Source organism: Coturnix japonica, chromosome 1 (assembly GCF_054131305.1).
Source record: "Coturnix japonica strain WE chromosome 1, WE-NBRP24, whole genome shotgun sequence".
Lineage (NCBI taxonomy): Eukaryota > Metazoa > Chordata > Aves > Galliformes > Phasianidae > Coturnix > Coturnix japonica.
The window spans coordinates 60,165,610-60,192,655 of NC_140663.1; the positions used below are offsets into that span (position 1 = coordinate 60,165,610).

At 37.4% G+C, this 27,046-nt stretch overlaps 1 protein-coding gene across 6 annotated transcripts in view; it reads left to right on the top strand.

The window, feature by feature from the left end:
• Positions 1–27,046, top strand: part of ITPR2 (inositol 1,4,5-trisphosphate receptor type 2) — a 253,887-nt gene that overhangs the window by 90,767 nt on the left and 136,074 nt on the right. For all 6 annotated transcript variants that reach the window (XM_032446237.2, XM_085541626.1, XM_085541631.1 and 3 more), the window contains 10 exons: positions 6,802–6,995; positions 9,503–9,635; positions 10,400–10,457; positions 11,938–12,103; positions 14,628–14,801; positions 17,740–17,829; positions 17,971–18,096; positions 19,444–19,566; positions 21,046–21,246; positions 25,811–26,062. In XM_032446237.2, coding sequence (XP_032302128.2) covers positions 6,802–6,995; positions 9,503–9,635; positions 10,400–10,457; positions 11,938–12,103; positions 14,628–14,801; positions 17,740–17,829; positions 17,971–18,096; positions 19,444–19,566; positions 21,046–21,246; positions 25,811–26,062 — 1,517 coding nt within the window. The remainder of the gene's footprint in view (positions 1–6,801; positions 6,996–9,502; positions 9,636–10,399; positions 10,458–11,937; positions 12,104–14,627; positions 14,802–17,739; positions 17,830–17,970; positions 18,097–19,443; positions 19,567–21,045; positions 21,247–25,810; positions 26,063–27,046) is intronic.

Below are 27,046 nucleotides of genomic sequence, written 5' to 3' on the forward strand. Positions count from 1 at the left end.
GACTTCAGACTGTAAGTAGTGAGGGGTATCTGAGTGCACCCCTCTGATGCTGCTGACTTTCCCATCTTTCCTCTCTTTCCTCTTAAGCAACATTGAAGGCAGAGCAAACTGACTGAGGGGAAGGCCAGGTCTCTTTGTATTGATGTACAAGGCTTGACTGAATCACCTCTGAATGAATAGTGTGCTGTGAATGATACAAGATCATGGTATCACCAAGGTTGGAAAAGACCTACAAGATTATCCAGTCCAGTAGGGGATAGGGGCTTTTATTGCAGAAAGATGGTGGTAGATAATAGCTGATGTAGATAACGGAGCTTTTAAGTCATATCAGGTATAACTTAGCCATATCCTCTGTCTAGGTCTTTCTTAGAACCCAGCAACAACTTTTCTTGATCAAGATAGAGAGGTAAGGCTCTTCTCACACTAAATGAGGTTCTTGGAAGGGACACTCAAAGACTGCGTAGGATTTTTTCTGACCTGTCGCATTTTTTGGCAAGTGGGAGGAGGTTTATGCTTCGGGAAAGTAGAACAGGAAAACCGCTAATAAAATAGTTCTTGCAGCTGCCAATGCATTGTACAGATGGGACTGATGTTGTTTTGTATCTAGGGATTCAAGCTGCAGCTGAACATTAGCCAAAAGCTTCCTTTGGGAATGATGAGGAAAGCAGAAGGAACTAAAGATGGGCCATCTGCTCAGTTTGTTAAGGAAAAATGGCTTTCAAAGTCTATTGAGTCTCTTGATTTCTTTTCTATTGGAAGCTTACATATCCTGTGGGATTACTTTGGTCTAGAAGCCATCCCCAAGTTCAGAAGAGAAGTAGTTTCCAAGCAGTATGTGAAAACATTTGGGGTCATAGCACAACTTATTATTCACTGCAGCCTTTCGGCCTCTGTGTTTGGTTGTTTGAGGAGTTAATGGCTTTTGTAGTAGCACATGCTCTCTGATTTGTGCCCTGATAAAATGGAACTTAAGTGTTTTCTAGGAGGTATTTGTAAGAAGTTGAAATATCTGGTCATTCATCGGTCTTCCTAAGGTCAAGCTCAGGTTTGCTGAGATCAGGGAGTTGTCTTTCTAACTTTGTAATTGCAGAGAAGATAGGAAAAAATGCCACATTTATTGCAAAGCATTTGACTTGTCTCTTTTTTCCCCCCCATATTTATGTATGCAAGACTGAACCATGTGTTGGTTGGGTTAATGAAATGTAGTTGGAGCATTAGACCCATGTATATTTATCTGGCCATTAAGTACTAGATTTCCTGAAGAACCCATTGTATGTCAGCTCCTATTTCATTACTTAGTTTCTAGAAGTATTAAATATGCAGCTTCTCCAGTCCCTAATGAGAGCTGTCAGGTGTTAGAATGCTTTTGAAAAGGCAGGTGCCTTTCATAGGGATATGTGCATGCTGGAAAAATGTTTCAGCTGGAAGAGGCTGAGCAGTTCTGCACATTGAGTCATAGGAATCTATCTTTTCTACATCTATAGGAGAGGAAGACTGAACAATGTTAGTAAGAGTAGATTGACCCTCTGTGGCAACTAAGGACCAGATCAGGTGTGTACAGTTAATTTTTAAACAAATAAGGCTGCACATCAGTTCAGTGATGTATTGGGAACATCTGTGAAATAGGGCACGACTCACTCTAAGAATATTTGCCAGCCTTTGAAGCAGTTCATTGTTTATTCACATTCATCTGCCACTCGCTTCTCTTTGCTATTTGTAGTACTCAAAATGCAGTGGATACTTGTCCACTGAGAACAAGTTGAGGCTGCCATGTAGTGACTTGCTAGAAACAATCAAAAGAAAAGGCAGCAGAATTGTCAGTAAACTGGCTCTGACAGTTATTTTTCTGAGTATGGTATTTTGTCTCTCACCATCTATACTGTATTATATCACAAATTGGTGTTTACTTTTATATTTTGTTTGTAGAATTTTTGCAACCAGTAAGTGACTTATCAAGAAAGTATGTTTACGTAGAAAATGAAGTGTCAAATTATCCACTATTTCCATTACTTGGGTGGTTGTTATATTTTTTTTCCATAATTGACTCCTGTGAAAAGTCTTTTTTTACTCAGAGAGGCCGCTGCGTTGTCAGTTGTGCTAAATTGTATGAGATTATGTGCTACAGTTTTGTGACAGAAACTGATATTCATTAGGAAGTTGTGATCACTGTAATAAAAAGTAATGAAAAGGAGATGCATGGTTGTCTTTTCAGAACATGACAGGCATTCTCTTCTTTCCTCTTGCTTCATTGTCAGTCTGCAGCTCCTTTAAATTACCACTTGTGCATACAGTCATTTCACTCATTCATTGACAAGCCTTGTGGGACTGTAAATTCAAAGAAGGCATTCCTGATTTGTTCCACTGCTTATGGAAAGTTCATGAGATTGGACTTATCTTGTCAGAAGGAGAAGCAGAGAAGAAGAAAAAAAGATTCATGGGGATTGCATGGAGCTCTCTTCCACTGTTGGTCAACCACAGCTCTGAATATTTTTGCTGATAAGAGTTGTGGCTGCTTTTTCAGACTAGCATGTTACAGTGTTTCCGTGCGCATTCTCTTCTTGCCACCCTTCTCAAACATGTTGGAATGCCTGTACCTTATGCTCAGAGAAATCAACAAATGAGGGAGATCAGTAGGATAAGTGTGGCAGTATGATAGGAAAGCGCAGCTCAGACTTGTTTTCGTTTCAGCTTTGGCAAAGTACATGCAAAAGTAATCAGAGTTCACATATATTTCTTTCTGTTTCTCCAGTTTTTGCTCCTCTCATTGTTGAGACCCAGTCAGCTGCTTCCTATCCGTGTGTAGATCTGCTGGCTGTTTGCTGTCTACTGTAAGAGATGGCTACATTTCATCAGAACGTTACAAAACATAGCAGTTGAAATAGATCGACTGAAAAGTATGCTGAATTGCTCTGGTTGCTTTACTATTTTCACTCTGAGAATGTTCTCCTTAGATTTACTCTCAGTTAAATAAAAATAGTATTTGTCAATATCATACAGTTACTAGAAAATTTACCAAAATGAGTTTAGCCATTATATCCTTATTCACTGATGTTACTGAGAGAAATAAAGCAACCTGGAGTCACTACCCACTTCAGCTGTAAATACTAAACTAGCTTAAGTAGACATTTCTGTTACTAATGACCTTTCCTCCACACTAATGAAATACAACTTGAAATGACAATATAGATAAGTTCTACAGTAACCCTTTACTTTTCTGTCTCCATCTCTTTACATCAGCCATGTGAAGTCAATAGTCAAGGTGTGTTGTGGACAGAGGTTTTATCCTTGTTAAAGATTCTATTGGGAAGCTGCCTCATAGCTACCACTCACTGGTTTGTACCATCTTTTACCACTGATGACGTTCTGTTGTTGAGGAGAAAGGGCAGGAGTCATCTCATCTGTTTTTACTTCCGATTGCTTTTTTAGACTCCGTTGTCATATTAGCTGAGTCTTTCCCAGTCCTTACTATATCAAACCTCTTGGTGTTCATTTTAGAGATGGGGAGGGTATTCTCAGTTTTCTCCTCATTTATGGAAGTGGTCCTGAAATGCAGGGAAACTGACTAAATCCACAGTCACACAGGAATACAAATCCCTTGACAGGATTTCTCATCCCCTGTGTTGCCTATTCAGCAACCCAGCAAGGACAGTCAAATAAGCAGGATGAATGCTCCAGGCAAAATCCCAGCTTGTTTTCTTCAAAAACATGAGTTGTATCTAAAACATTAAGCAGAGAGTTGATTACTTCCTGACCTACAGTGGTAGAGAGACCAGGGCTGTGATGTCTGTTAATAAATGTGATGACTGGGGCTTGGGGCTATTCTTGAACATAATTTGTGGGAGAATAAGTATCTATGCCTATCACGAGTGTTACCTGTAATTGTTTTCCAAGAGTCAGATTTTTCTGACTCCTTATACAAAAACTTGTCTTGACTACCTTTTTTGCTAATTGTACACTATTAGATTTTACTCTTGAAGGGTGTGTAGGAACTTTTTAAGATAAAGCAAAACTCTTCTACCTTATTTAGAACAAACAACAGTTTGTCTACTCTACCCTAGAAGAGTATCTTTTGGACTGTTTTTAGAACTAAGTGGTTTAATTGTCAATTGGTAAACCCTACTGACACAAGTTATTTTTTGTAAAGAATTCCTGAGCTTTCCAGATAGCAGTGCCTCTATTTATATTCAACTCTGTACAACTGCTGTGGAAGAGATTTTTAGATCTCTGTTGTGAATGAGAGGATGATGTCTTCCCAAGTGAGATTTAGAGCCAAGAATATCACAGACTATGAAGGAAATGCATAACCTATACATCTTTTTGTATTCAAATGAACTTATCAGTTAGCATTAAGGACAGGATGATTTGAATATAATCATTTGTATCACAGTTTGGAGATGAAGAGGGTACAAAAAGTCAATTTAACTAAAGCCCTTTTAAGGATTAAAGGTTCTTTATTTAGTGATCTAGCTTTACATGTGTGTAAATAATACAGTGAAAATTAATGTTTAGACTAGTGATAGAAAGGGGATGGAGAGAGAGAGGGAGGGAAAAACACACGTACAATTTATTCCCCTTTTTCTTTTTTATTATTTTTATTTGAAAGGTAAATGGGCAATTTTTATTTTGCATCAGGGATGCTATTTGGAGTCACTTTTATTTGCTTTATGCAGTTCTAGTCAGTTAGAGGAACTTCGTGCCTTCCTACTGTGAGAATTCAGCCATTTCTTTAACATCAAACTTTTTTTCTTAACATCCTGCAATGTCAGAAATACATTTTTCCCCCTTTGTAGAGACTTGATGTATCATTTTCAAAAGACCAATTCACATTGATTGCACACCAGACTCGATGCCAAATGAGACCTCAAACGTGACACTGATATACCTCATTGACTTTGAAGGAGCAAATTCTTTGAGTGTTTCCTTTTAAAGTCAGAGTTAAAGGCATCTCCTTTTCCTGCATGCAGTACTTAAGCTCTGTTAATTGAAGAAAGAAGGACAGAAGAAGAGGATATTACAAACAAAATAAAATATAGCTTTGACTTTTTACAGCATATATCTAGAAAGAGAGTATCAACACTGTGAGTAGAACTTGTCAAATTGTGGTGAATAAAAGGTACAGAAGGCATATGAAAACTACAGGTTTACCTCAGCAGAGCTACATCTCCATTTGTTTGCTTTTGGTGTAGTCTATGCCCTATTTCTGCAAAGAGATGCTATTGTTCACTTCCTTTCTTCCATTCGTTCAGACCTGAATGAAAACTAATTAATGCAGCTCGGTAACATATTCTCATTCTTACTTCTCTCTGCCTTTGCAAGAAGGTAGTCATTGATTCCCTGAGATGCATTTCCAATTGGAATTCACTGTAGGAAAAGACAAGTACAATATATGGGAACAAACAGTATCTCTTGATAAATGGAGTTTGTTGAACTGGCATCAGTGATAGGTACCATTGCAACTAGTGTGGACTAATTTGTTTTTTGCCAAATTAGTGTAAAATTCATTTTTTTCCCAGGTACTAATTACAAAGGGCACTGTGATTGCAGATACTAGTTTAACTTTTAGGACAACCTTTGGCCCTGACCTTCTCTTGGGACGTTTTTGAATGGGGTCATTTATATAAGTTAGAGTGAATGGGAAAGGTAAACCATTGCTTAGCTTTTCCCAGATGAGTTCCTGTAAACTGAGGGAACGACTGTTCTGGGAGCCAAAGAATGATTTCCTTTGCTTTTACACAATTATTAAAATAAAAATAAAAATAAAAATACAAGCACAAGCAAAACCAAAAATGAAGAATAATAAAAAAAAACAACCAACAAATAATCAGAAACTAACTGCATGCACATAAGTGTGTAGAGACTCGAAAACACATATGCAAAAGTGAATGTATGCAGATTTTCAAGCTGTCCAGGTCATCATCATGTGTAATGGGACTGATCATATTTATCATGAGGTTTAGCAAGCTGAAGCATCCATAAGCGTGTCTTACTGTCTAGAGACAGTACTTGCATACCCAGAAGCAGCTGCAGACTAGGCTGAGATGCTTCTACTGTATTCATTACATTAGTTTTCTTGCTGGTATGTGAGTTGTTGGAAGTGTGTCCTGTTACCTGGACCACAGAGAGATCTGCACCAAACAGTGCTTGATCAGACATTCACATCCTCAATTCTCTACTCTGTTAGTGTGACATATAAGAAATTCAAGCTTCTCGAGTACCAAACGCATCTTTACCATCAAGCTTTTGTGTTATGAGCAGTCATCAAAGTGAAGGCATTGGTGGGAGTAGGCATGGCAAATAACTTCTCCACTGTGTCTGCAGAGCAAGAGCATAAATTGCAGCAATGGAAGACATAAATAAACTATCAATAAATGTTTTCTAACAGTAAATGTTGTCAAATACTGGAATTGCTTGCATAAGGATGCTTTAAAATGCGAGATATGTATCATCCAAATATTCTCGCAGATAGGTAACCTCTAAAACCTCTTTCAGGAATGGTTTTAGACATAGATAGTGTGCCTCCTCTACTTTTTATGATTTATTGAACACACTAACAGGGCTGTAGAAAGCTTTTACATCTTTTCCATCTGTTGATGTGCCAGCAATGATCCCCCAGAAAATCTATGAAGAAAATTATCCCAAAGCCATTAACTAATTTGGATGAATTAATGCTTCTAATTTGTTTTTCATTAGGCCAATTAAGAATGTAAAAGAGTTTAACAGCATGGGTCTGTGTGTCATATATATCTCTGTAAGCATGCTTCACTGATGGCAAATATATATGTGTATGTGTTTAATGCATAGGAAACAATGTTATGAGAACCATCCATGGTGTAGGAGAGATGATGACCCAAATGGTACTAAGCAGAGGATCTATATTTCCCATCAGTGTCCCTGATGTACAGCCAAGCATTCACCCAAGCAAGCAAGCTGCCACCTCAGAGAATGAAGATGTGATTGTAATGGACACCAAATTGAAAATCATTGAGATTTTACAGGTAATAAAGATCGATGTAATGTTAAATGCCAATCATTTTACATTTATTAATTTACTTACATAATGGAAGGCTCTAATACCTGCATTCTTACTATTCACTGAGCTGTTCATTATGCGAACAACATTTTGATATGAGGAGGAACAATACTTTGTGTGAACAGTTGTGGTCTTCACTGTATTATACTTCCAAAGGAACTAGGTGCTATGGAAACTCTGTCACTGTAACTGTGATAAGACATAACTTGTATGTTAAACTACGTCACTAATGTTTTCTGAAGACAATGTATGTGTTTCCAGTTTCATTAGCACTCATTTTACACTGATATAGCTTATTTATTTGACTTTAGTATTTGAGTGGACATAGGTCCACGGAGGTCAAGCAAGGTCATACAATTTTGAAGTTGTTTTCAGATTTCCACTGTTAGCTGCCCACAGACTATTCTCAATTATGATTGTTTTTCCAGCTGAACTGACAAGTCGTATGACACTAGCATGCCTCCTGAGATACAATTTTCATCTTGTGCTAATGATGAGTAAAGTGGCACACATTTGTTCTGCATATCAAATCCCAGTTCTTGCAATACTCGGCACAGAAGGAGTTTTTCAGTATTTTCTGTAAATCCTGCTGATCTGTTGGTACCATTGTCATTTTTGAAGGATTCCATTCCTTCCGAAGGCTTATAAATGATTTAATTACCTGAATTACTTGTCATCTGAAAGGTTACCAGTTATTAGGTCTTCAATACTGCATATGTTAATTTCAGGTGTGCTTTAGCTTAAGTCTCACAGAGTGTTATAAAAGTGGGATGTTAAGGCTTATGAGAGTGCTATCAAGTGATACCTCCCAAAGAATACATTCACATGTCCTATTTGCCATTTTCCTTTGATTTTCTGACTGTGTAAGTTTCCTTCCATGTGTCTTGCTGTACTGGTTGATGCATGGAAGAATGATTCCAGGGCACCAGCCTCTTCCTGTTGGTTCCCTGTCTACTCACAGGAAAAAGAATCACAATTTTGTCTCAACCTTTCCTCTTCCACAGCTTATCTAGTGCAAGATGACCCAAGACTGGAGACAGTTTAATCCTATGCTGTTACTTGATCTGTGGCTTAGTTATGTTTTAGCTATGTGGACAGGTTACTGCAAATTAGCATGTTGTCATGTTGGGTGAACCACAACCAATGTGTGTATATAAAACCTTAGTTCATAAAGAATACAGAGTAGTTCAGTTTCATTTAAAACATGATGAAGAAGGATTAAGTTAAATCAGTTAAATCACGTTACCTTCTGTTATTGGGCTATTAACCTAAAATGCAAGAATATTTTAGATTTATTGTATTGTTATGCATAGCTTGTACAATGATGATTAAGGCTATTCTATTTTAAGAAATATTAAGCTTATAGTAACCGTTCCTCTTATTTTAAGTAAGAGCATATTTTTACTTAACAATTTCTGTGCTACCATCAACCAGAATTATACAGGTGGCCTGATAGACATAGGTGACACGTGGACTGTGGAAATGTGTAGTTGTAAAAATCCTGCTTTTATAACAACAGGGTAACTTGATCATGGAACCACATGTAAAACTACCTATTCTCTATTTTCTATTAGAAGATTTTAATGAAAAGATATTGTTTCTTTAACGAACATTTTATTTGCTCTGAGATGGCATAGATGGCGCTAGTTACATTACTGAAATCCTATTATAAAGCACTGGGTCTGGGAAGCTTTTAAGACTTTAGTTACAGATCAAAGAAACAAGTTTGCTAAGTCATCACCTGTCACCTGAGTCTTAGTAACTTTATATATAAACTTTTATCCCCATGGAGATGTTAAGTAATTGTAAACCTTTTGTACTGTGTGCTTATATTTACTGTGGGATAGGAGCATACGTGTGGGAAGCACTACAACTCAGCTGATGAGCAGTCAGTTGTTGAAATGTAGAAATCTGTCAGTCCTTCAAGTGGTGCTTATGTCTCCAGCCAACTTATTTTTCTCACTTTTCCATTTTAAAGGCAGCACTTACAGGTTTGATTTAGAATTTTTCCTGTTTGAGTTTCAGTTTTCACTGCTGAAGGCACCAACAATTAAAAGAAAACATCTGCCAGGCATCTGAGTGAGTGAGCCTTGAGCCTGTCATCTTTACGCTTAGCCCCACTCCACTTCTTATCTCCATGAGGCCTCAAATGTCTGACTGAAATATAATCAGTTTCAACCTGGGTTTGGATGTGTTGATCTGGCTTGTAGGCAGTGAGGACAAGGCAGCATGTTGGTGCCCGTAGACAATCTGTTTCTTAGTATTCATCGGTAGACAGGACAATGTTTGATACATCTTGGGATGGTAGAGGTGGGAGGGAGAAGTCACGGCAAACTGAAATAAATACAACAAATTCATTTTGCATAGTGAATGTATTTATTATAATGATAACCTTTGTATCCTTGTACACACACACAACCCTAAACCTGTGCTATTAAAAAAAAAAGTCTGATTTTAAACTTCTTTTTGTAGTTTATTCTCAGTGTTAGACTGGACTATAGAATATCCTATATGCTGTCTATCTATAAGAGAGAGTTTGGGGAAAACAATGAGAACGTCGATAGCTCTACAACCTCCCCCCCTGACACATCTGGGATTCCCTCAGGTAAATATTGCTGCTGTATTGCAATGTAAAATAATTCTATGCAAACTTTATTGTTCCAAATATTTCCTGTTATGGCAATTTATTCTCTTATTTGTACACTCCCCAAAACACTGGAAGATGAAAAGTGTAACAGAGCATGCAGCTTTTGAAAACATGTTTGAGAGAGGATGAGGACAGCTTAAGTGTGGTGAATGTAGCATGGGAATTGAGTGGCTTGAGTACAGAGGTACTTAAAAGGCTGACAGCTGTATGTGTGATGAGCTACAGGAGAGAATTTAATTGGAGGTGCTGTGCAACACAGGTGTGGCTAAGAAATACTAGAGTCTTAACTAGGTATAGTTAAGTTATTAAAATAATTCTAAAGAAGAATAATTGTGTGGTAAATAATTTGGTTTATGATAAATATTGTAAAGGTCATGTGTCTCATTTTACTGCTTTATAGAAGTTGGCTGATCTAACCAAAAATGTAGAATTTTCACATTCTGTGTCATTTCTGACACAGTGCCACTTCAATCCAGTCTATCAGTAGAATTTGTCCCTTCCAAAGTAGTAGTAAAACATAATTAACTGCTGTGTGTTCTAGTTCTTTCCTACTGTTCTTCCCCTTTCATTTTCCCATTAAGTACAAGGAATTTTACCTAGCTGAAAGATGCAGTTAGACCTTAAGTTGATAACATCCAGATTTAAAGGTAGAAATCTTTTTCCCTTGCAGGTTAAACAAACATCAATGTTCTTTACACATTTCTATTTTGATTGTTTTCCAGCAATTGTTCCAGATATAGATGAAATTGCAGCTCAGGCTGAAACCATGTTTGCTGGCAGGTATAATCTCTGAAGTTTTACCTGTCTATAGTAATCCTTTTACTCACACTGATATTTATTATGGACAATTTCTCTTGATTCTGTATGCATTTTCATACCCCATTCTGCTCACTTGGCTAATTCTTTTTATATAACCTACACATGGAGAGAAAAGTGCCAGAAAAAACCTGGATTTTGAACAGACTGGCCAGTGGGTGGGCCTTGTTGAGGGACTGGGGTGACAACCCTCTTGATCATCTGTAGTTGTAAGAGATCTGGTAGAAAATTTGTTCCCAAAGACAGATGGAGAATGGTGTACAAGTGTGCTTGGCTTAACCACGCTATTCTTTTCCTCTCTATAATATGCTTTTAGAGATAGACCCTTTTCTAGTACATTTTATGGCTGTCGACCCAAATTTCTTGGATCAGTAGGTTACTGTTGCATTGTGTCTTGAAATTACTAACAAACTTATACAGAAAATGATCTATTTCATGTGGCTCCACAGATTAGCTGTGGAGCTAATGATCTTCATTAGCCATGATCTCTGGACCACCAGAGGCCTGTAGATCACAAATGGTGCTTGCAAAGTTTTGGAAGTGTTTCCATCTATGCTGTGAAAAACAATAAGAAAAAACAAGCGCAGAAAATATCCACACTGGAGAATTATTACCCTTATTACTATCCTGGTTTATCTTTTCTGGAACAATTATAATTATACTAGTAAAAATGTTTTCCATTTAGACAAGGCCTCAGACTTGAAAGATTTTCTTGGAGCTAGGGACAGAGATCCTCAGGATGGGATTTCTCATCTTTCCTCTCTGTCCCTAATGTGCTTTCAGTCCTTACCAGTGAGAGCAATATCTCCTTTCCTCTCCCTGAACTCTCATAATATAAAATAACACATAGCCCTTGGCATCTGCATCTTCAAAATGAACAGAGAGACTGAATAGTTTCTTGGAAACATTATTTCTGCTTTGATATATTAAACATAAATTTGATTTCTGTTGCTTTAAATTGTAAATATGATTCCAGAAATACGATGCTTTTTTCAATTCCCACAATTTTTGAGCTTGTTTTTTCTTGAATTTTAATGTCAGCTGAAAAGGGAAGGATTAAAAAGTATAGGGCCCAATTAATCTCTGATAAAATGCCATTGACTTCAATTTGTTCGAACTGTGAATGAACTTGGTGCAGTTTATCTAAAATGTAAATGAATGTTTTTGCAATTTGGATTTTAATCACAATATTTGACACATTTCACACATACTTATTTCACTCTGTAGTATCTCTTCTGCTACAAGATTGCCAAAATGGCATATTACTGTGGGATTTAAATACTTACAATGTTAAAAGGGCATTTATAATTTATATCCCACAGCATATTAGGTTTGGTTGTAAGAGCTGTATTGAATTAAGATTGTACATTTATTGTGTATTTCTGTCAAAAGATTTTATTATTTTACTTTATTTGGTCTTTTTCCTCTCCCATATCTGTTAAAGAAAAGAAAAGAATGCAGTTCAACTTGATGATGAAGGGGGCAGAACCTTTTTACGAGTCCTCATTCACCTCATCATGCATGACTACCCTCCTTTGCTCTCGGGTGCTCTTCATCTACTATTTAAGCACTTCAGCCAGCGAGCAGAAGTTCTGCAAGCATTTAAACAGGTATCAGTGGGCATTATAATTATTGTAGGCAACTGTGGGGAAAGTCCTTCCAAAGACTGATTTTTATATATTTTTTTTACCTGCTTTGCTGTTTGTACGTAGGTTGCTCTGAAAGTAATACCTCCTATTTGTTTCTGTGGAAAATACACACTACTTGACAGATCAGAGTCTCACTAAAAAACTCAGTTTTTCAACATAGTCACCACCATTAGCTGTGCATTTTTGTCACTGAGAAACAATAGCTGGCATGCCATTCATAAAAATATGCACTAGCTGAATTGCCATTTGGAACATGGCTTGCCTTTCAAGTTGTTCTCACCATTGCTAAAACGCATCACCCACCACCTCACTGTGCTCACATACACTGTTTGGTCTCCATAAACATTCAGCAAGTGTTGATGAATGCCAATGGGTATCATTTTTTTTCTGCATGGAGGAATTCAGTGCTATACCTTTGCTTTATACAAGCTTCTATGTCAGATACCATTTTGTCAGATTCCCCCTCTGCTGCCAGCTGTCATGTGGCAACAAAACATAATGGAATATTGCTGGGAAGGTTCAATCTTTATTGCCGTCATACCAACATCTGTTTCTGATGTTGTGGGCCAGCATAATAAAATAGGAAGCATTACTTCTGGAGCAATCCCTCAAGGTTTGACAATGCTTAAGGGACTTTTCTTAAGGGTCCCAAATCAACAGAGAGATTGCTATTGTTTTTATTGGAGGTGAACATGCGTGCTAGTGCATGTTCTAGTAGTGTATCTGTAACTGAAAAATCTATGTCCATGGTGACAGCTGGGACACAGATATCTCACAGTGAGACTTGATGTAGTGATCCCTCAGAGATGGAGCTAGTATCTTATGTTCTGCAAGCAGTTCACTTGTGTCAGCAATAAGACTTTCCTGTCTCCGGGATTACCTAGGCTGGATGTGAAGCAGTACTGCTATAAATGCGATGTTTTCAGTTCTAGCTGTGATTCAGGTGTCCTTGCATGGAGTCCTTGCATCCACTGCATGAAACAGATATGCCAAAACAACAGAAAACCAATAAAATGGCCAAATCTGTCTTCAGCTTTTACTCTTTTGTCCTGATAGCACTGCATGTGCATGCTCCATGTGTCAGGGGATTAGCATTGGGAAATCTGATGTCATGGGGCTAGATAACAGACACATCTCTGTTACGTAACCCTATAGCATATGTTGTTAAGACCATCTGATGTTTATTTCAGGAGATTGCTAGCATATTGTCTCATTATTATGTAAGATGTGGAGGCTTCTCTTGTTTAAAAACAGATGAATGATAAAGACCTGGAAAGCTTTTGTTTAATGTTTTTTGCAGTGTAGCATAACGGCCTCCCACCAGGATGTTAATGTTAGGCCTTGCAGATTAGGTGCATAAATAGCTATTATTACCAGGTTAGCAAGGATTTGAGTAGCTTAACATGTTTTCATAAACGAAGGAGAAGGTTAATTGGTAAATTCACAAAAAAGAGTATAGAGACTCTGGAATATGAGTATCTGTGGGTGAGCAACGTTCATAAATTCTGCTAAGTAACAAGGTTTTACTAAGCTACTAGAAGAAGATGAAAATTTTGTATTATAAGGTAGTGAATATTTTCCTACGAGTAATTATTTCTTTTTGATGTTCCTATCAGTTTTCCTATCCTATTCCTATTCTTTTAAATGAGTAAGATTTCTTAATGGTGCCTATTGATTTACTGCGAAGATTATTGTATTTTTTGGTGTATCATCTTCATTAACCATCTTGGGAGAGCAAAGAGCATTACAAGGAAAGGAAAAGTGTAAATCATGGTTAATAAATAAACTAGAAATAGCAGTGAAAAGCAGGAACAGACAATTTGAGTGGTTCAAGAAAACCAAAATGTGATCAATCTTAGTAAGATGCAACTGCTCAGAAAGTGGAACTATGCAAACCTCAACAGTTCATGAGCTATTCAAACACGTTTTGTTTGTGGGTTTTTTTCTTAGCTGGACTAATGGTGTTAAAGATCCAGTATTTTGCACTGTTTGGTTGTGATGATGACCATGAAGTTGCTGGCCATTCTGACCATTTCTTTGGATCTCCCGATTCCTTGACATATCATTATTTTTCTTTTTTGTTTTCTTCTTTGTTTTCTTTTTTCTTAGTGCTCTGTTGGTAGATTAAGCTGTTTCAAATTATATTGCTGTAGTATCAGGAGGATCATCTTCGTGGCATGAGAGCTTACCCTGTTGAGAGCTCAAGGCCCTGTGAATATGTACTTACACTGAAAATGTTTTGCAGTGTATTAAGGAAGGAGGGAGAATGATGTGAATATTGTAGCTATCCTGCTTTGGGCTACCAGAGGTCTGCTATAGGTTTTAATGAATGAATGCTAAAAGCACCACATATGCTGTATTTTAGTTTCACAGGGAGGATTACAGAAAACATCTGAAATCAAGGTTCTAGACTTTAAACTGGTGAATAAGCTTCCCAGATTAAGTGCTAGTGCTGTAATAGCCTTATGATTTACTGTATTTATAGGTTCAATTGCTGGTGTCTAATCAAGATGTTGATAACTACAAGCAAATCAAGGCTGATCTTGATCAACTGCGTCTGACTGTAGAAAAATCAGAGCTGTGGGTTGAAAAAAACAGTAATTATGAGAGTGGAGAAGGGGGTGATAATCAAAACAAAGGAGGAGAAGAGCCACTAGAGGTGAGTTTAATGCCTTTGCTGCTAGAATTATTTCAGTATGGATGTGTAGTTTGATGAGTAACTGCAAACTAATGATCTTGTAAATCAAAATGGCAAAGCAAGAGTGACCAATATTCTGTCAGGGCTTTAGGATTAGACAGAATAGAAGTTAAAACTTTTTAAAATCAATGTGTTGAATCACATTATCAATGTGTTCACTTCTGCTTTTTCAGTAACTGCATTCTTACTTCACAGACCTGCCTTTCTGTGTGTCCAGCAAGCACAACATAATGGAAGTCATGTAGGAATCACATCTTGGGAGCTGTGTTGACTTGCTAGGAGGAGCAGGCAATATCTGTTCTTGAAGCTAGGAGGGAGGAGCACAATTGAGTGCACATTTTCAAACACCCTTAGCAAGCCTACACTCAACCAAGCAGAAGATCTGCTTAAGAAAATCAAGATTTTTGAAGTGAACAGCTTTGTTTTTTCTTTTCTTAACCTTTGATTTTCCAGATTCTGGGGAATTTTGTGTTTTGAGACTCTTGGGCTTGAACCTGGAACCATTAGTACCTGATTTTGTTTGTTTGCTTATTTTAATATTTTATTTCTGTGAGAGCTGAAGTCCTTAAATAATTGTCCAGCTGCACTGTGAGTTTGTAAGAAAATTTTAAGTTTTACAACATTTGCTCTGGTTGAGGTTTCTGGCATAATAGTAGACAGAGCAGGCTTTCCCCCCAGTATTTATTTCTAATCCATTGTTTTAATCAGTGTGATTTTCTAACACATCGCTTTCCTTATTTTCTTCCCTAGTGGATTCTCCTCCACTGGCAAAAATGTTGGAAGCCAAGTGTAGATTATACAGTATTGTGAAGCCTGAAAGAGTAGGAGCCATTGAGAAGACGGTGAATAGTTATAGATACCTAGAAGACACTCTAGGCTTGTCAGATGGGAAAGAAGATTTTATGTGGCTTCAGAAGGGGGGAAATCCAATCTTTCAAGGGCTAATCCTGATATCTTGCGGCAGTGTAGGTCCTAGTCTTTCTCTGATAGAAAGTAACTGAATTTAATTGTCTCAGAACTGGGGAGGAATAAAGACTTTATGAACTTAAGTGGGTGCAATTTCCTACATTTTTTCTTCAAGGTTAGCTCCAGTAGGAAAGAAAATGGTCCTTTATGTATTTAATGAATGGAAAAATGTTGGGTCATTTTTTTCAGCCTCTTCTTGTTAATAACTTTAGGTTAGAGGTGTTTGTTTTGTTTGTTTGTTTGTTTGTTTTACATGTAATCATGACTCCAGAAACAGAAGTTTTGAGAGTACCCCTGTTTTTCTGAGCAAAGTATCCAGAGTTCTCTGCAACGGAACAATAATAATCATCTTGATAGGAAACAGAGCTCAGAATATAAGGAGAGTATTTGGAGTTAAGTCAGACATGAATTAGGCATCACATAGTACTAGGAATGCTGAAACTGATCTCATGTAACTGAGCCTTACTTAGGAAAAGTGGATAAAGGCTCTTAGTTGTCTCTAGCTAGGGTGGACTATGGATTAGTGCGGACTATGAAAAGCGTGTCTTTATTGTCTTCTCACTTGAGGATGCTTTGATGATGTAGCACCAGAAATACGCATCTGAGAAGGGGAAATATACAGTCTCAGTAAAAGGACTCAATAAAAGGTGAAAGTGGAATTCAGCACAGTAGAACTTAAAGAATTTCTTATCTTCGCAACTTCTGAGAGGTTTCAAGTGGGATAAACTTTGAGTGCTCTAAAGCGCTTAGTATTTCCTTGCTCTCCTATTCTGGTCTTTGGTAGTTTGCTTTTGTTGTGGAAATGTTGAAATCCCATATCCGAAGTGGGGAGAAATGCTCAGGGAGAACCTTTCTCAGTGCAAGCTCTATGACTTCCCATCCCTTATGGAAAAGCGTGACAGAGAATGTCTATCATGGGGCATAACAAGGCAAGATATGCAGCTGAGTGTCTGTGGTATCCCAGTGGTGTGATTAGCTCTTGATAACTACATCTGTGGAATACTCTTATGGGTTCAATAAACAGGTTTTTATTTTGTTAGGAGATAGGGATAGATTCTGCAGTTTAATGCTGATCAGCATTTCCAGATAAGATGTATGGTTCACATGGATTATAAAACTACTTTGATTGAGGAAGAAGTCTGATAAAAGGAACAGGTAGATTAATCTTGGTTAACCCACAGTCCCAGAACAGGGGAGAGTGTTTAATTATAGCAAAGAGCCTGAAATATCTTCCAAAGTATTGATTCAAACAGGCAGAGAGAAGGCAGCATGCATACTAACAAACCTAAACAAATAAAAATCCACTGTTGTTGCATAGATCAACATGACCATGCTTGAACAGCAGCGCTGACACTGTTATAAACAGCTTTCATGGCCAAGTGGTTCAGCTGTTCTTGTCCTGCTGGAAATTAAGACCAGATGGAATTTATAGAACTTCCAATCTTCACAAGCAGCTAAGGAAGTTCAGAGAGAGTTTTCAGGTACCATAAACAGTCCAATTGGTGTACACGTCTGTTTTAGCCCAATTCTCTTTCCTAAGACATTAGGAAAATTTGAAGGCAAAATGAAACTTGGAAATGTGCTACTGGTAAGGTCTTTATTCTCATAGTGCCTGAGTTCCTAGTTGATTCTTTCCCGTATCTAATAAATGTTTTGAAGGTATGCTGTTTTTTAGGTGGATCAGAAACATGAGGACAGAATAATTGTCTCAAATCATGTTGGAAATTTGAAATAACGGAGGGATGTGAATGTGAAACTTATAAATCACTGGACAGTAACATATGGATGGTTACTGTAGGATCTTTATTATCTATGTTAAGTCTCTACCCCATGAGGTGCTATAATGCTGTTTGTCCACATGTTGCCTTTCATAATTAGTTGATATTGAGGAAAATGCAGTAGATCTATTCTTGTTATATGTTCTTTATTACAGGAGCCAAATATTTTGAGTCCAATACAGGATGGAACAAAAAAACCCCAGATAGACAGCAATAAAAGCAATAACTACAACATTGTTAAAGAGGTTGGTGCATCTGTCAAGAAACTTGCTCAAAATGCTTGTGTGATAAATTGATTTAGTAATTATTTTTAAATACTCTATTTATGTTTTTGTTTAATGTTTTATTTTACTTCATTGCCTACATGTTTGTTCATTTGTTTACAGATTTTGGTTCGACTCAGTAAACTTTGTGTTCAAAACAAAAAGTGTCGAAATCAGCAGCAGCGATTGCTGAAGAATATGGGTGCCCACTTGGTAGTCTTGGACCTTCTGCAGATACCCTATGAAAAGGTTAGTTTGATAATTTTGATGGTAAAGGACATGAACTCAACAAAAAGATCGCAAAAGATCCAAGAATCAGTTTGAAAAATTCTCCATGCTAAATTCTGTGAGCTGCAGTACAAATATAAGATAATGATGGATTTCTCTGCATACTGATGAGATCAGGATCAAGTCTAAGTATGACTGTCTACACAAAACATGTTTTATTAGGAGTTAATATAGACTTCTTTAGGTTCCTGTATATCACTGTGCTGTCATCCCATTCCTAAAATGAGTAAACCTTAGAATTGCAGACACACTGTGCATTTATAAATGATGATTCAGTGGAGCTTTTGGCAAAGTATCTAAATTCCTCTATTAGGTCCTGATATGAGTGCTATTGTAGATACATACGGTGGACAAACAAGCTTTTAGGGACCAATTCTGGAATCATTTCAATATTTCTGAGATGGCAACCCTCTAACTTAGGTCCACTTGTAGGTTTTCCATAAAATAATGTGATTTGTATTGATTTAGTGACTGTGAGCATATAAGTGAATGATTTAGATGAGCTTTTAAATAGAGTATCTTTTTAGATCTTACATGAAGCACTGAAGAGATAAAACCTCTGGGCTGCATTTTCCTGAGTGTAATACATAAATGTTATGATAGAGACACTGGATTCAGCTCTCTTCAATATATTAATTAGTGCTTGTTCATATAGGTGGTTCATTACATCGTAATTTGAGTATTATACAAAAAAAATATAAAATCTGAGTGAGTTTAGAGGTATATATTTTTGTAGGTTATTTGTTTGATCATTTATGTGATTGACACAGACATGCACACATATTTTATATATAACTATATAACAGCCAAAGCTTTTCAGAAGTTGGAATTATTACAGACTAGTGAGTGCTTTTGAATATCAATCCACTTAGCACTTTCTTTGTAAACTAGGGAATGATAAACCTGCACTAGGAAACCATTCTTTGAGTTCAGTATTTATTGTCTTGCAATTATTACTATATTTTTAGTAGTAGAACCACAAAAAAAACCCCACAGTTCCTTCAGAACTTCATAAGAGAACTGTAACTGCAGACTAAGCCATGAGACCTGAGGCTAAGAAAGCTGGATGGAACAAATTAGAAACTTTAGTGTCTGTGCTGTTACCTGTGTCTCCATATGGTCAAGTAGCTTCACAGTAAGGTACAGTGTTAATGGACTCTAAAGGAAACTGGATAAGTTGCTTCTGCCAGAGGGAGATTTCTTACCTTATAAAGGCTCAGGTTTGTTCCATCCTGAACTCATATAGTGCAGATATATCAAGTGTGTTTAGGTATGTCCAGCTGAAGTATTCATCAATTCTTTCTGCAGAGCGATGAAAAGATGAATGAAGTTATGAATCTAGCCCACACTTTTCTTCAGAATTTCTGCCGAGGAAATCCTCAGAATCAAGTTCTTCTCCATAAAAATCTCAATTTATTCCTAACTCCGGGGGTAAGTATGTCATTTTAAATAAAATATAGAATCACTGGAAGATGACAGTGCTAAGTAAATAATCTCATTTAATTATACTTTCTCTGCTTTCTCTTTTCTTTCTTTTCTCCTTTATCATTGCCCTTTATGTCATTGCTTTTAATGTTGCTGTTTTTAAAGTATAAGACAGTATTACCTATGGGATTTATTGGTAGTATCTGTTAACATGGGTCACATCATCACATCTCGTGTAGCCTGACTATGATAATTCATGGGGATGAGTTAAAATCCATTCATCCTAACTCACTCACATCTGGATTGTAAGTCAGGGAAGAAAATGCTGTGATTATGCTTTCATGAAGCTTGTATGATAGCAAAACTTGGCACATTTTTGTCAGTGGTGTTTCCATTTGACTCAACTAATATAATTTTTTTTTCCTTTGCTAATCACTGTCTTTGCATTAGACCTCTTTGTCACAGTCCAACTCTTTAAATATTTCTGTTTACAACTATGGTGTATAAAACGACACCATGGTAAAGCAGATGAATAGCTTATGTTTGTTTTTTTTTATAAAGAGGGTGAATATTAGTACTGAAGATCTCTGGTGTCTCTACATTACTGAAGGAAGTGTTTATTTATTTATTTCCTTATGAAGTTAGTGAAGGGTGCAAACTTTTCCATGGGGGGCACTGGATCTCAGATTTCATCCTGTCCAACATTTACATTTAGTTCAAGTGCCAACTATGGAGCCTATTTGCTCTTACACATTTTTTCTTTTGAAGCTGATCTTCCAGTCAGCTCAGTTACTGTGCTTTTGTTCATATTGTGGCACAAACTTCCTTTCAAATGATGCTAAACATAGAAGTGTGCTCCAGGGGCACACTTGAGTTTGAAGGAGAAGCTCCTGGAATGTATACAGTCTGGCTACTGTGTTCTTAGCAGTATCTCTTACTTAATAGTGATCTGCTCCTATTGAAGAATTCTATTCACCGATACGAGAATAAGCTTGAGGTCCCTCCGTAATTAATGTGGAAAGAGATATGCTGTCAGAGAGGGATCAGGCTACGTATACGTATGCTAGAAATGCAGTTCTCTCTATCAACCATAGAGGGTTCCAGAAGTAGGTAAGCATCTTTCTGGAGGATCTCTATGCCAAGTTTAATGGTGAATAGTATCGATGTGGTCTCGGTTGTCTTTAATACCAAACTCCCTATGGAGTGCTTTGGCATGTACAATGTGTTGTGAGTATGTGAGTACCTTCCACATGAGCATAGATTTTGTTTATGTCTACTTTAGGACCATTTTGTAGTCCTAGGAAAAGGTAGAGAAATGTCATCATTAAATCCAGAAATTGAAGTAACCCTAAGGTTACTTGTTAATCTCTGGGCACTGAATTCTTCCAGTCATCATTTAGTGGTGTGCCTTTCTCTAGACTACAGTCTTGTGAATCTTTCAATCTCAAAATAAATCTGCTATTTTTATTTTTATATGTTCTTTAGCTTCTGGAAGCTGAAACCATGCGCCATATCTTCATGAATAATTACCTTCTTTGTAATGAAATTAGTGAGAGAGTGGTACAGCACTTTGTACACTGCATTGAGACCCATGGCCGTCATGTGGAATACCTGCGTTTCCTTCAGACCATCGTAAAAGCAGATGGCAAATATGTGAAAAAATGCCAGGACATGGTAATGACAGAGGTGAGTTAATGGTTTGTATGTTAGTGTTCAGAGATTGCTTTTCTCCACTCTTGTTACCAATAGGATACAATAGCCTTGTAGCTTTCGAATGTTAAATAGTGTCATAAGTAATATTTTAGCAATTTAGTCTTTTAGGGAATGTAGTCTAATTTTATAGGGCCGTCTGCGTTAGCTACTAGAAAGAAAACGTGGGTGTTATCATATTGATAACAAGATGTCTGTATGTAAAAGATGTAATATAAATCTGGGTAACATAAACCTTTGTTTTCCTGCGGTGTACCTTAGGATCCTGTGTACAAATCCATCTTGCATATTCTGGTATGGTTTTGCCACATAGTACACTCTTATCCCAGTGGATTTATCTATGTAGTGTTGTAGACCACTTTTTTTTTAACTATGTAACCATGTAAAGATCCTTCCTCCTACTTTCTGCTTTTGTTTACAGTGCTGTAATTCTGGAGCATTTCTGCTGGAGTTTGTAGAGCTACCCTAATTAGATAAACATGGAGTTTGACCTGGTAAATTCCACAGAGTAGTTTGCGGGCATATTTTTATGCCAATAATGTTACTAATACAACACTTAATTGACTTTTATGCAAGTAGAATTACATGTATAGTGTGCTTGATAAATGAGGTCTTTGACTTGCAGACATCCATGCATTTAATTGTAATTATTTTAAAGTCTCAATGAGATTAGTGGGTAAAATAGAACATAGCCAAAAGCCCAGGTAAGATCCTACTAACATTTTTCTTTACTTTCATGTTCATTTGTGTTTTTGAAGTGAATCTTCAGAAAGAAAACTGAAATAAGCTGTAGCTGTGGTATGAACAGAACTAAAACCTGGAGAAATTTCATTCTGCAGCAACAAAGAGGAAAAACTTCTAATTGAGAAAATAAAACTTTGGCTTACATGGATAACCTTTAATGAAATCTACCTCAACCTTTTCAGTTTGACTGAAGTGTTTTAAAATGTGAAATCATTTACAAGCCTTTGATTTACATAATTCAAATCATTCTTTTGTCTTAATGCTTTTAGATATTTCCTCATCCACCTCAGCTTCTTATGGATTTTTACTTTCTGATCAAACACAGTTTTGAGACTTTCCTCAATTTAAATACATTTTGTTACTGATATATAAGATCAGAAACTTAAATTGTTATATTTTCAAATTGACTGCATGATGAAAAAGGAAATGAACTTGGGTACAACATTTAAATCATGTTTTCTGCAAGAATCTGAGACAGGAAACATTCTTATTTTTACTGAAGAGAGTAAAATCACCGAATCACAGAATGGTAGGTGTTGGAAGGGACCTCTGGAGATCAAGTCCAAGCCCCAGCTAAAGGTTTCCTGCGGTAGTTTACACAGGAAAATGTACAGGCAGGTTCTAAGTAGAGAAGTCTCCAGAGAAGGAGACTGCACAACCTTTCTGGGCAGCCTGTTCCAGTGCTCTGTCATCCTCACAGTAAACAAGTTCCTCCTCGTGTTGCAATTTTTGTCATTTACTCCTTGTTCTGTTGCTGTACACCACAGAAGAGAGCCTGGCTCCATCCATTTAGCTTCTCCAACTTACATGCTTATGAACAGTGATGAGATCCCCCCTCTGTCTTTTCTTCTTCATCCTGAACTGTCCTAGGTCTCTCAGCCTTTCCTCAGAAGGGAGATGCTCCATGCTCCTAATAATTTTTATGGCTTCCTGCTAAACTCTCTCTAGGAAATCTCTTTCTTTTTTGAACCAAGGATCCCAGACCTTTACACAGTTCTTCAGATGCAGACTGACCATGGCAGAATAGAGGGGTGGATCAACTCCCTCGACTTGGTGCTCACACTTTTTTTAATGCACTCTAGGATCCCTTTGGCCTTCTTGGCCACCAAGGCACACTGCTGGCTAAGGCCAACCTGTCATCCAGGAAGACACCCAGGTCCTTCTCTGCAGAGCCCCATTCCAGAAGATCAGCTCCCAACCTGTACTGGTGTATTCCTGCAATTACTCCCGTGTTTTCTTTTACCCCCAGGAATTATATCTTATTCCTGTTTAATGCAAGTAAGGGATAAACAAATCATATTTACATGTTTTAGCACATGCACACAGGTCTTTAGAAAGAGTACTTTTCAATATAAGACACATTGAACATTCCCAATCTGGTTTATTCGCGTGTTCTCATATCTTGGTCCCTATTTCCACAGAGTGCTTCTGAACTCTACCTACATGTGTCCCATAGGGCACTTTTTCTTGTTGCAAGCATGTTTGAGGTTCCTGGAAGAACAAGTGTCTGCCAGTGCAAAGATTATTACAGAAAGGAAAGTAGAGTTTGCTTTTGAACCAAATCAATGTGGTAGCAGAATTTTCTATTGTCTTTAGTATTTCGGAGATACATTGCAGAGCTTCAGCAGCTCCTTTGATACTGTCACCATTCATTTTACTTTAATAGAATTTTTAACTCCTGTAAAATATAGTTTAGTGGAAGAAAATGCGTTTTTACTACTTTGTTTTGTTTGTTTTTGCCCAACATCACTGAGTTCACTGAACTCAGCAAGAACTTTATCCGGTTAGCGCCAGATAGTTCTCTTCCTTTTCTGTTTTTAGTGAAATCATCTTCTCTGTATAGGTCAATGGATTTCCTTTGCAAGTCACAATTAGAAATGGATAAGTTGGGGAAATACACTAGTATCTTCTTGCCTTGCACTTACTTCGTCCCCTTAGCTCTTCCCATGCTTATGCAATGTTATCTGCCTTGATTTGTGGTTCATCACAGTCAGCATGTAGCAAACATGACATACAGAATCACTTTTCACAAATCCAATACCTTGTGGTATTTCTTCTCATTTATCAGTGATAGGTACATAAAGGGACAAGGGGTCCATTTGACTTGCCCTTTTATCAGCAGTACTGGAACAGATTTGTCTGGATTTGGTGTAAGATTGTAACTGAGGAAATCTAGGAAAAAAAAAAAAAATCCAGTCATTCATCTTTGCAAAACATTCATAAGAGGAAAATAATTATGGGACTGTAGTTGTCAACCTAATGGGGAATTACAGAGTACATACCTTCTCAGAAGGCTAGGGGTGGATTTTTGTATTATTTTCTATTTGAGGTATCTTAAGAGCATAGTATTCCAGATATCAGCATTAAAAATGTCAGCTTCCCAACATTCTGAATACTCATATTCTCCCTATTTTCCTTTTTGTCATTGAGAGTAGTGAAATGTCTGACTTTTGAATTGCCATGTTGTCTCATTCTTCCCTTGCAAGCATTTTTCCGTTTAAACATTTCCTTTGTTCAGTGTCCAGAAAATATCTATTTTGAAAAGTTTGAGTGGAAACGTTTTAAAAACCAAGGAGTAAAAAGGAGGAATAGAAAATAAAGGAGTGACTGAATTCAAAATTCAATCTACACGGTTGTCAAAGGAAAAGTAATCAAGCTGAGAGGAAATCACAGTTTGAAACACTGGAAAAGTGTAATGAAAATTTTCCTGAATTCTGTTCCTTCTCATCTCCTATGGGAGACAGTCTTTCATTCTTTCTCTTGCTGCTTTCATATTTCTTTACAGCTCCACCAGCCTTTACTTCTACTCCTGAATTCAGTAAGCTGTGATTTCATGTCACATGCAGACTATGTTACATGCCTTATTCACAAAATACATATGGCTGTAGTGCTCCAAGTTGTGTTCTGGACTAGAAGGGGTTTATAGGAACTTACTTTCACTTCCATTAAGAGTGCACTATGCTTGAAGTGAAAGTGATGAAGACAGGTCTGCTGTCTTGCCCAAGCTCACAGAGCAGCACTGGCAGTAGGTATATTCTATGTATATGTCTGGGGGAGATGAGATGTTCAAAACCATATCAGGACAAAACTTCTCCATGACATCAGCTGAGGTAGAGCTGCCGGTATCCATCTCTGTTCTGGATCATCTTGAGATGAGCAATTTACTTGTAGTAAAATGAAATATTTTTCACGTACACCAGTTCTCTGGTAAATGGAAGTGCTGGCATGACAGCGACAGTGTCAAGACCCATCTGCCACATTTCCACAGGTTAGGAAGACATGTCTTTTGTTTCAGATTCTGAGCAGGGGTGCAGAAGAGTTTAGGGTCTCTAAAATTCTGGGAGAGCCACAGGCTTTTTTTGTAAGATAGTACCTAAAATTTAATATCTGTGTACCTCAGGTACCTATCTGTAGAACAGGGATGATAATGCATCCTCGCCTTACAGTAGGATGTAAGAGCGATTAACTTTAAGTAGACATTGAGATGGTGGGAATAACAAGGATAGCATTATGTCTTGGGTAAGCACATAGCTACACTGAGATTAAACTTGAAGTTCACTTTGCATGAGCTCATTCCTTGGTGAGTTATTTCAGATTTACACTTATGTAGATAAGAGCAGTTTACCTTGGCTGTTGTTTTTACATGTGCATTTGGTAAGCATCAGACTAATATATATATATTTTTTTTTTGAGGGGCTTTCTAGCTAAGGAATCTTTGTGTACTTAAAGGTAAAACAAAATAATTAAGAAAATGATCACAGTATGGATTCTTAAAGTGTTGTCATATCTTTTTTAGCTGATAAATGGGGGTGAAGACGTGCTGATATTCTACAATGATAGAGCATCATTTCCAGTTCTACTCCAAATGATGTGTTCAGAGCGAGATCGAGCAGATGAGAGTGGACCCTTAGCGTATCACGTCACTCTAGTGGAATTGCTAGCAGCTTGTACGGAGGGAAAGAATGTATATACAGAGATCAAGTGCAATTCACTCCTGCCACTGGATGATATAGTGAGAGTGGTGACCCATGATGACTGCATACCTGAGGTAAGACTCGCTGAATGATGAAGCAGAAAAGTTAAGTGTTTACACAGAAAAGTGGCTGGAAACAGATGTTGCTTGTGGAGGTAAATAAATGCGAAAGGATTGTTAATATGTTTTTTTAAATAGAAAACCATCCCTTTTGCTGCCTGTTGATAGATGGGTTTTGGGATCAGGGGAATTTTTTGTTGTTGTTTTTCTGGGTTGGTCCAGCTACTGTCAGCATAGTCCTCTGCCGAACTTCTGGCTGTTAGCTGCAAAGAGGAAGCTAAGTGATATGTCAGGCTGATATTTTTCCTCTGCTTTGAACTGTTGGAAGTTCTAGAGTAACGTTCTACCCATGTTGAAGTCACTGGGAATTTTGGGTGAAGTCTTGTTTTATTAAATTCAGTTGCAGTCTGGCAAATACTCTTTTTCTCTGCATATGGAGGCCTAATTCTGCAGATACTACCAGTCATGGCTCAGTAGAACTGTGATACTTCAGGCTGATGAGAATAGAAATGCTTGCACCAAATTTGATGCGCTCAAAATAAATCTTCTTACGGTCTCTGCAGGAGCTTGTTCTGGCCCTGTATACTGGTCAGAAGGATTTCTACAGGCTGTCTGTTGGAAGCTCGGGTTTTGTATCAACACAGCTAGACCTCGCTGAAGTACATAATTCCTCTGTCCCATGAGAAAGTCAACTTGTGATCAACTGATTCTTTTCTCATGAAGCAGAATGTTTGCTTTGCCTCTAATAGTTCATCCTAACATTGATGTTAACTGCTGCTAATTAAAAAAGCCCAAACAAATGAAACCTAAAAGTCTGTCACATCTAAGAATTTTCTCCCGACTTCTTTAAACTGCGACCATCTCTTCTCCTTTGACCATGACAAAGTTTGTATTTAATACATACATTTCAGTCACTGGATATCCATTTTTATAATGCACTGGTGCAAGTTTTTAATACAGGAGTGAAAATGCAATCCTCTTGTTAAGTCCTGCACTGCT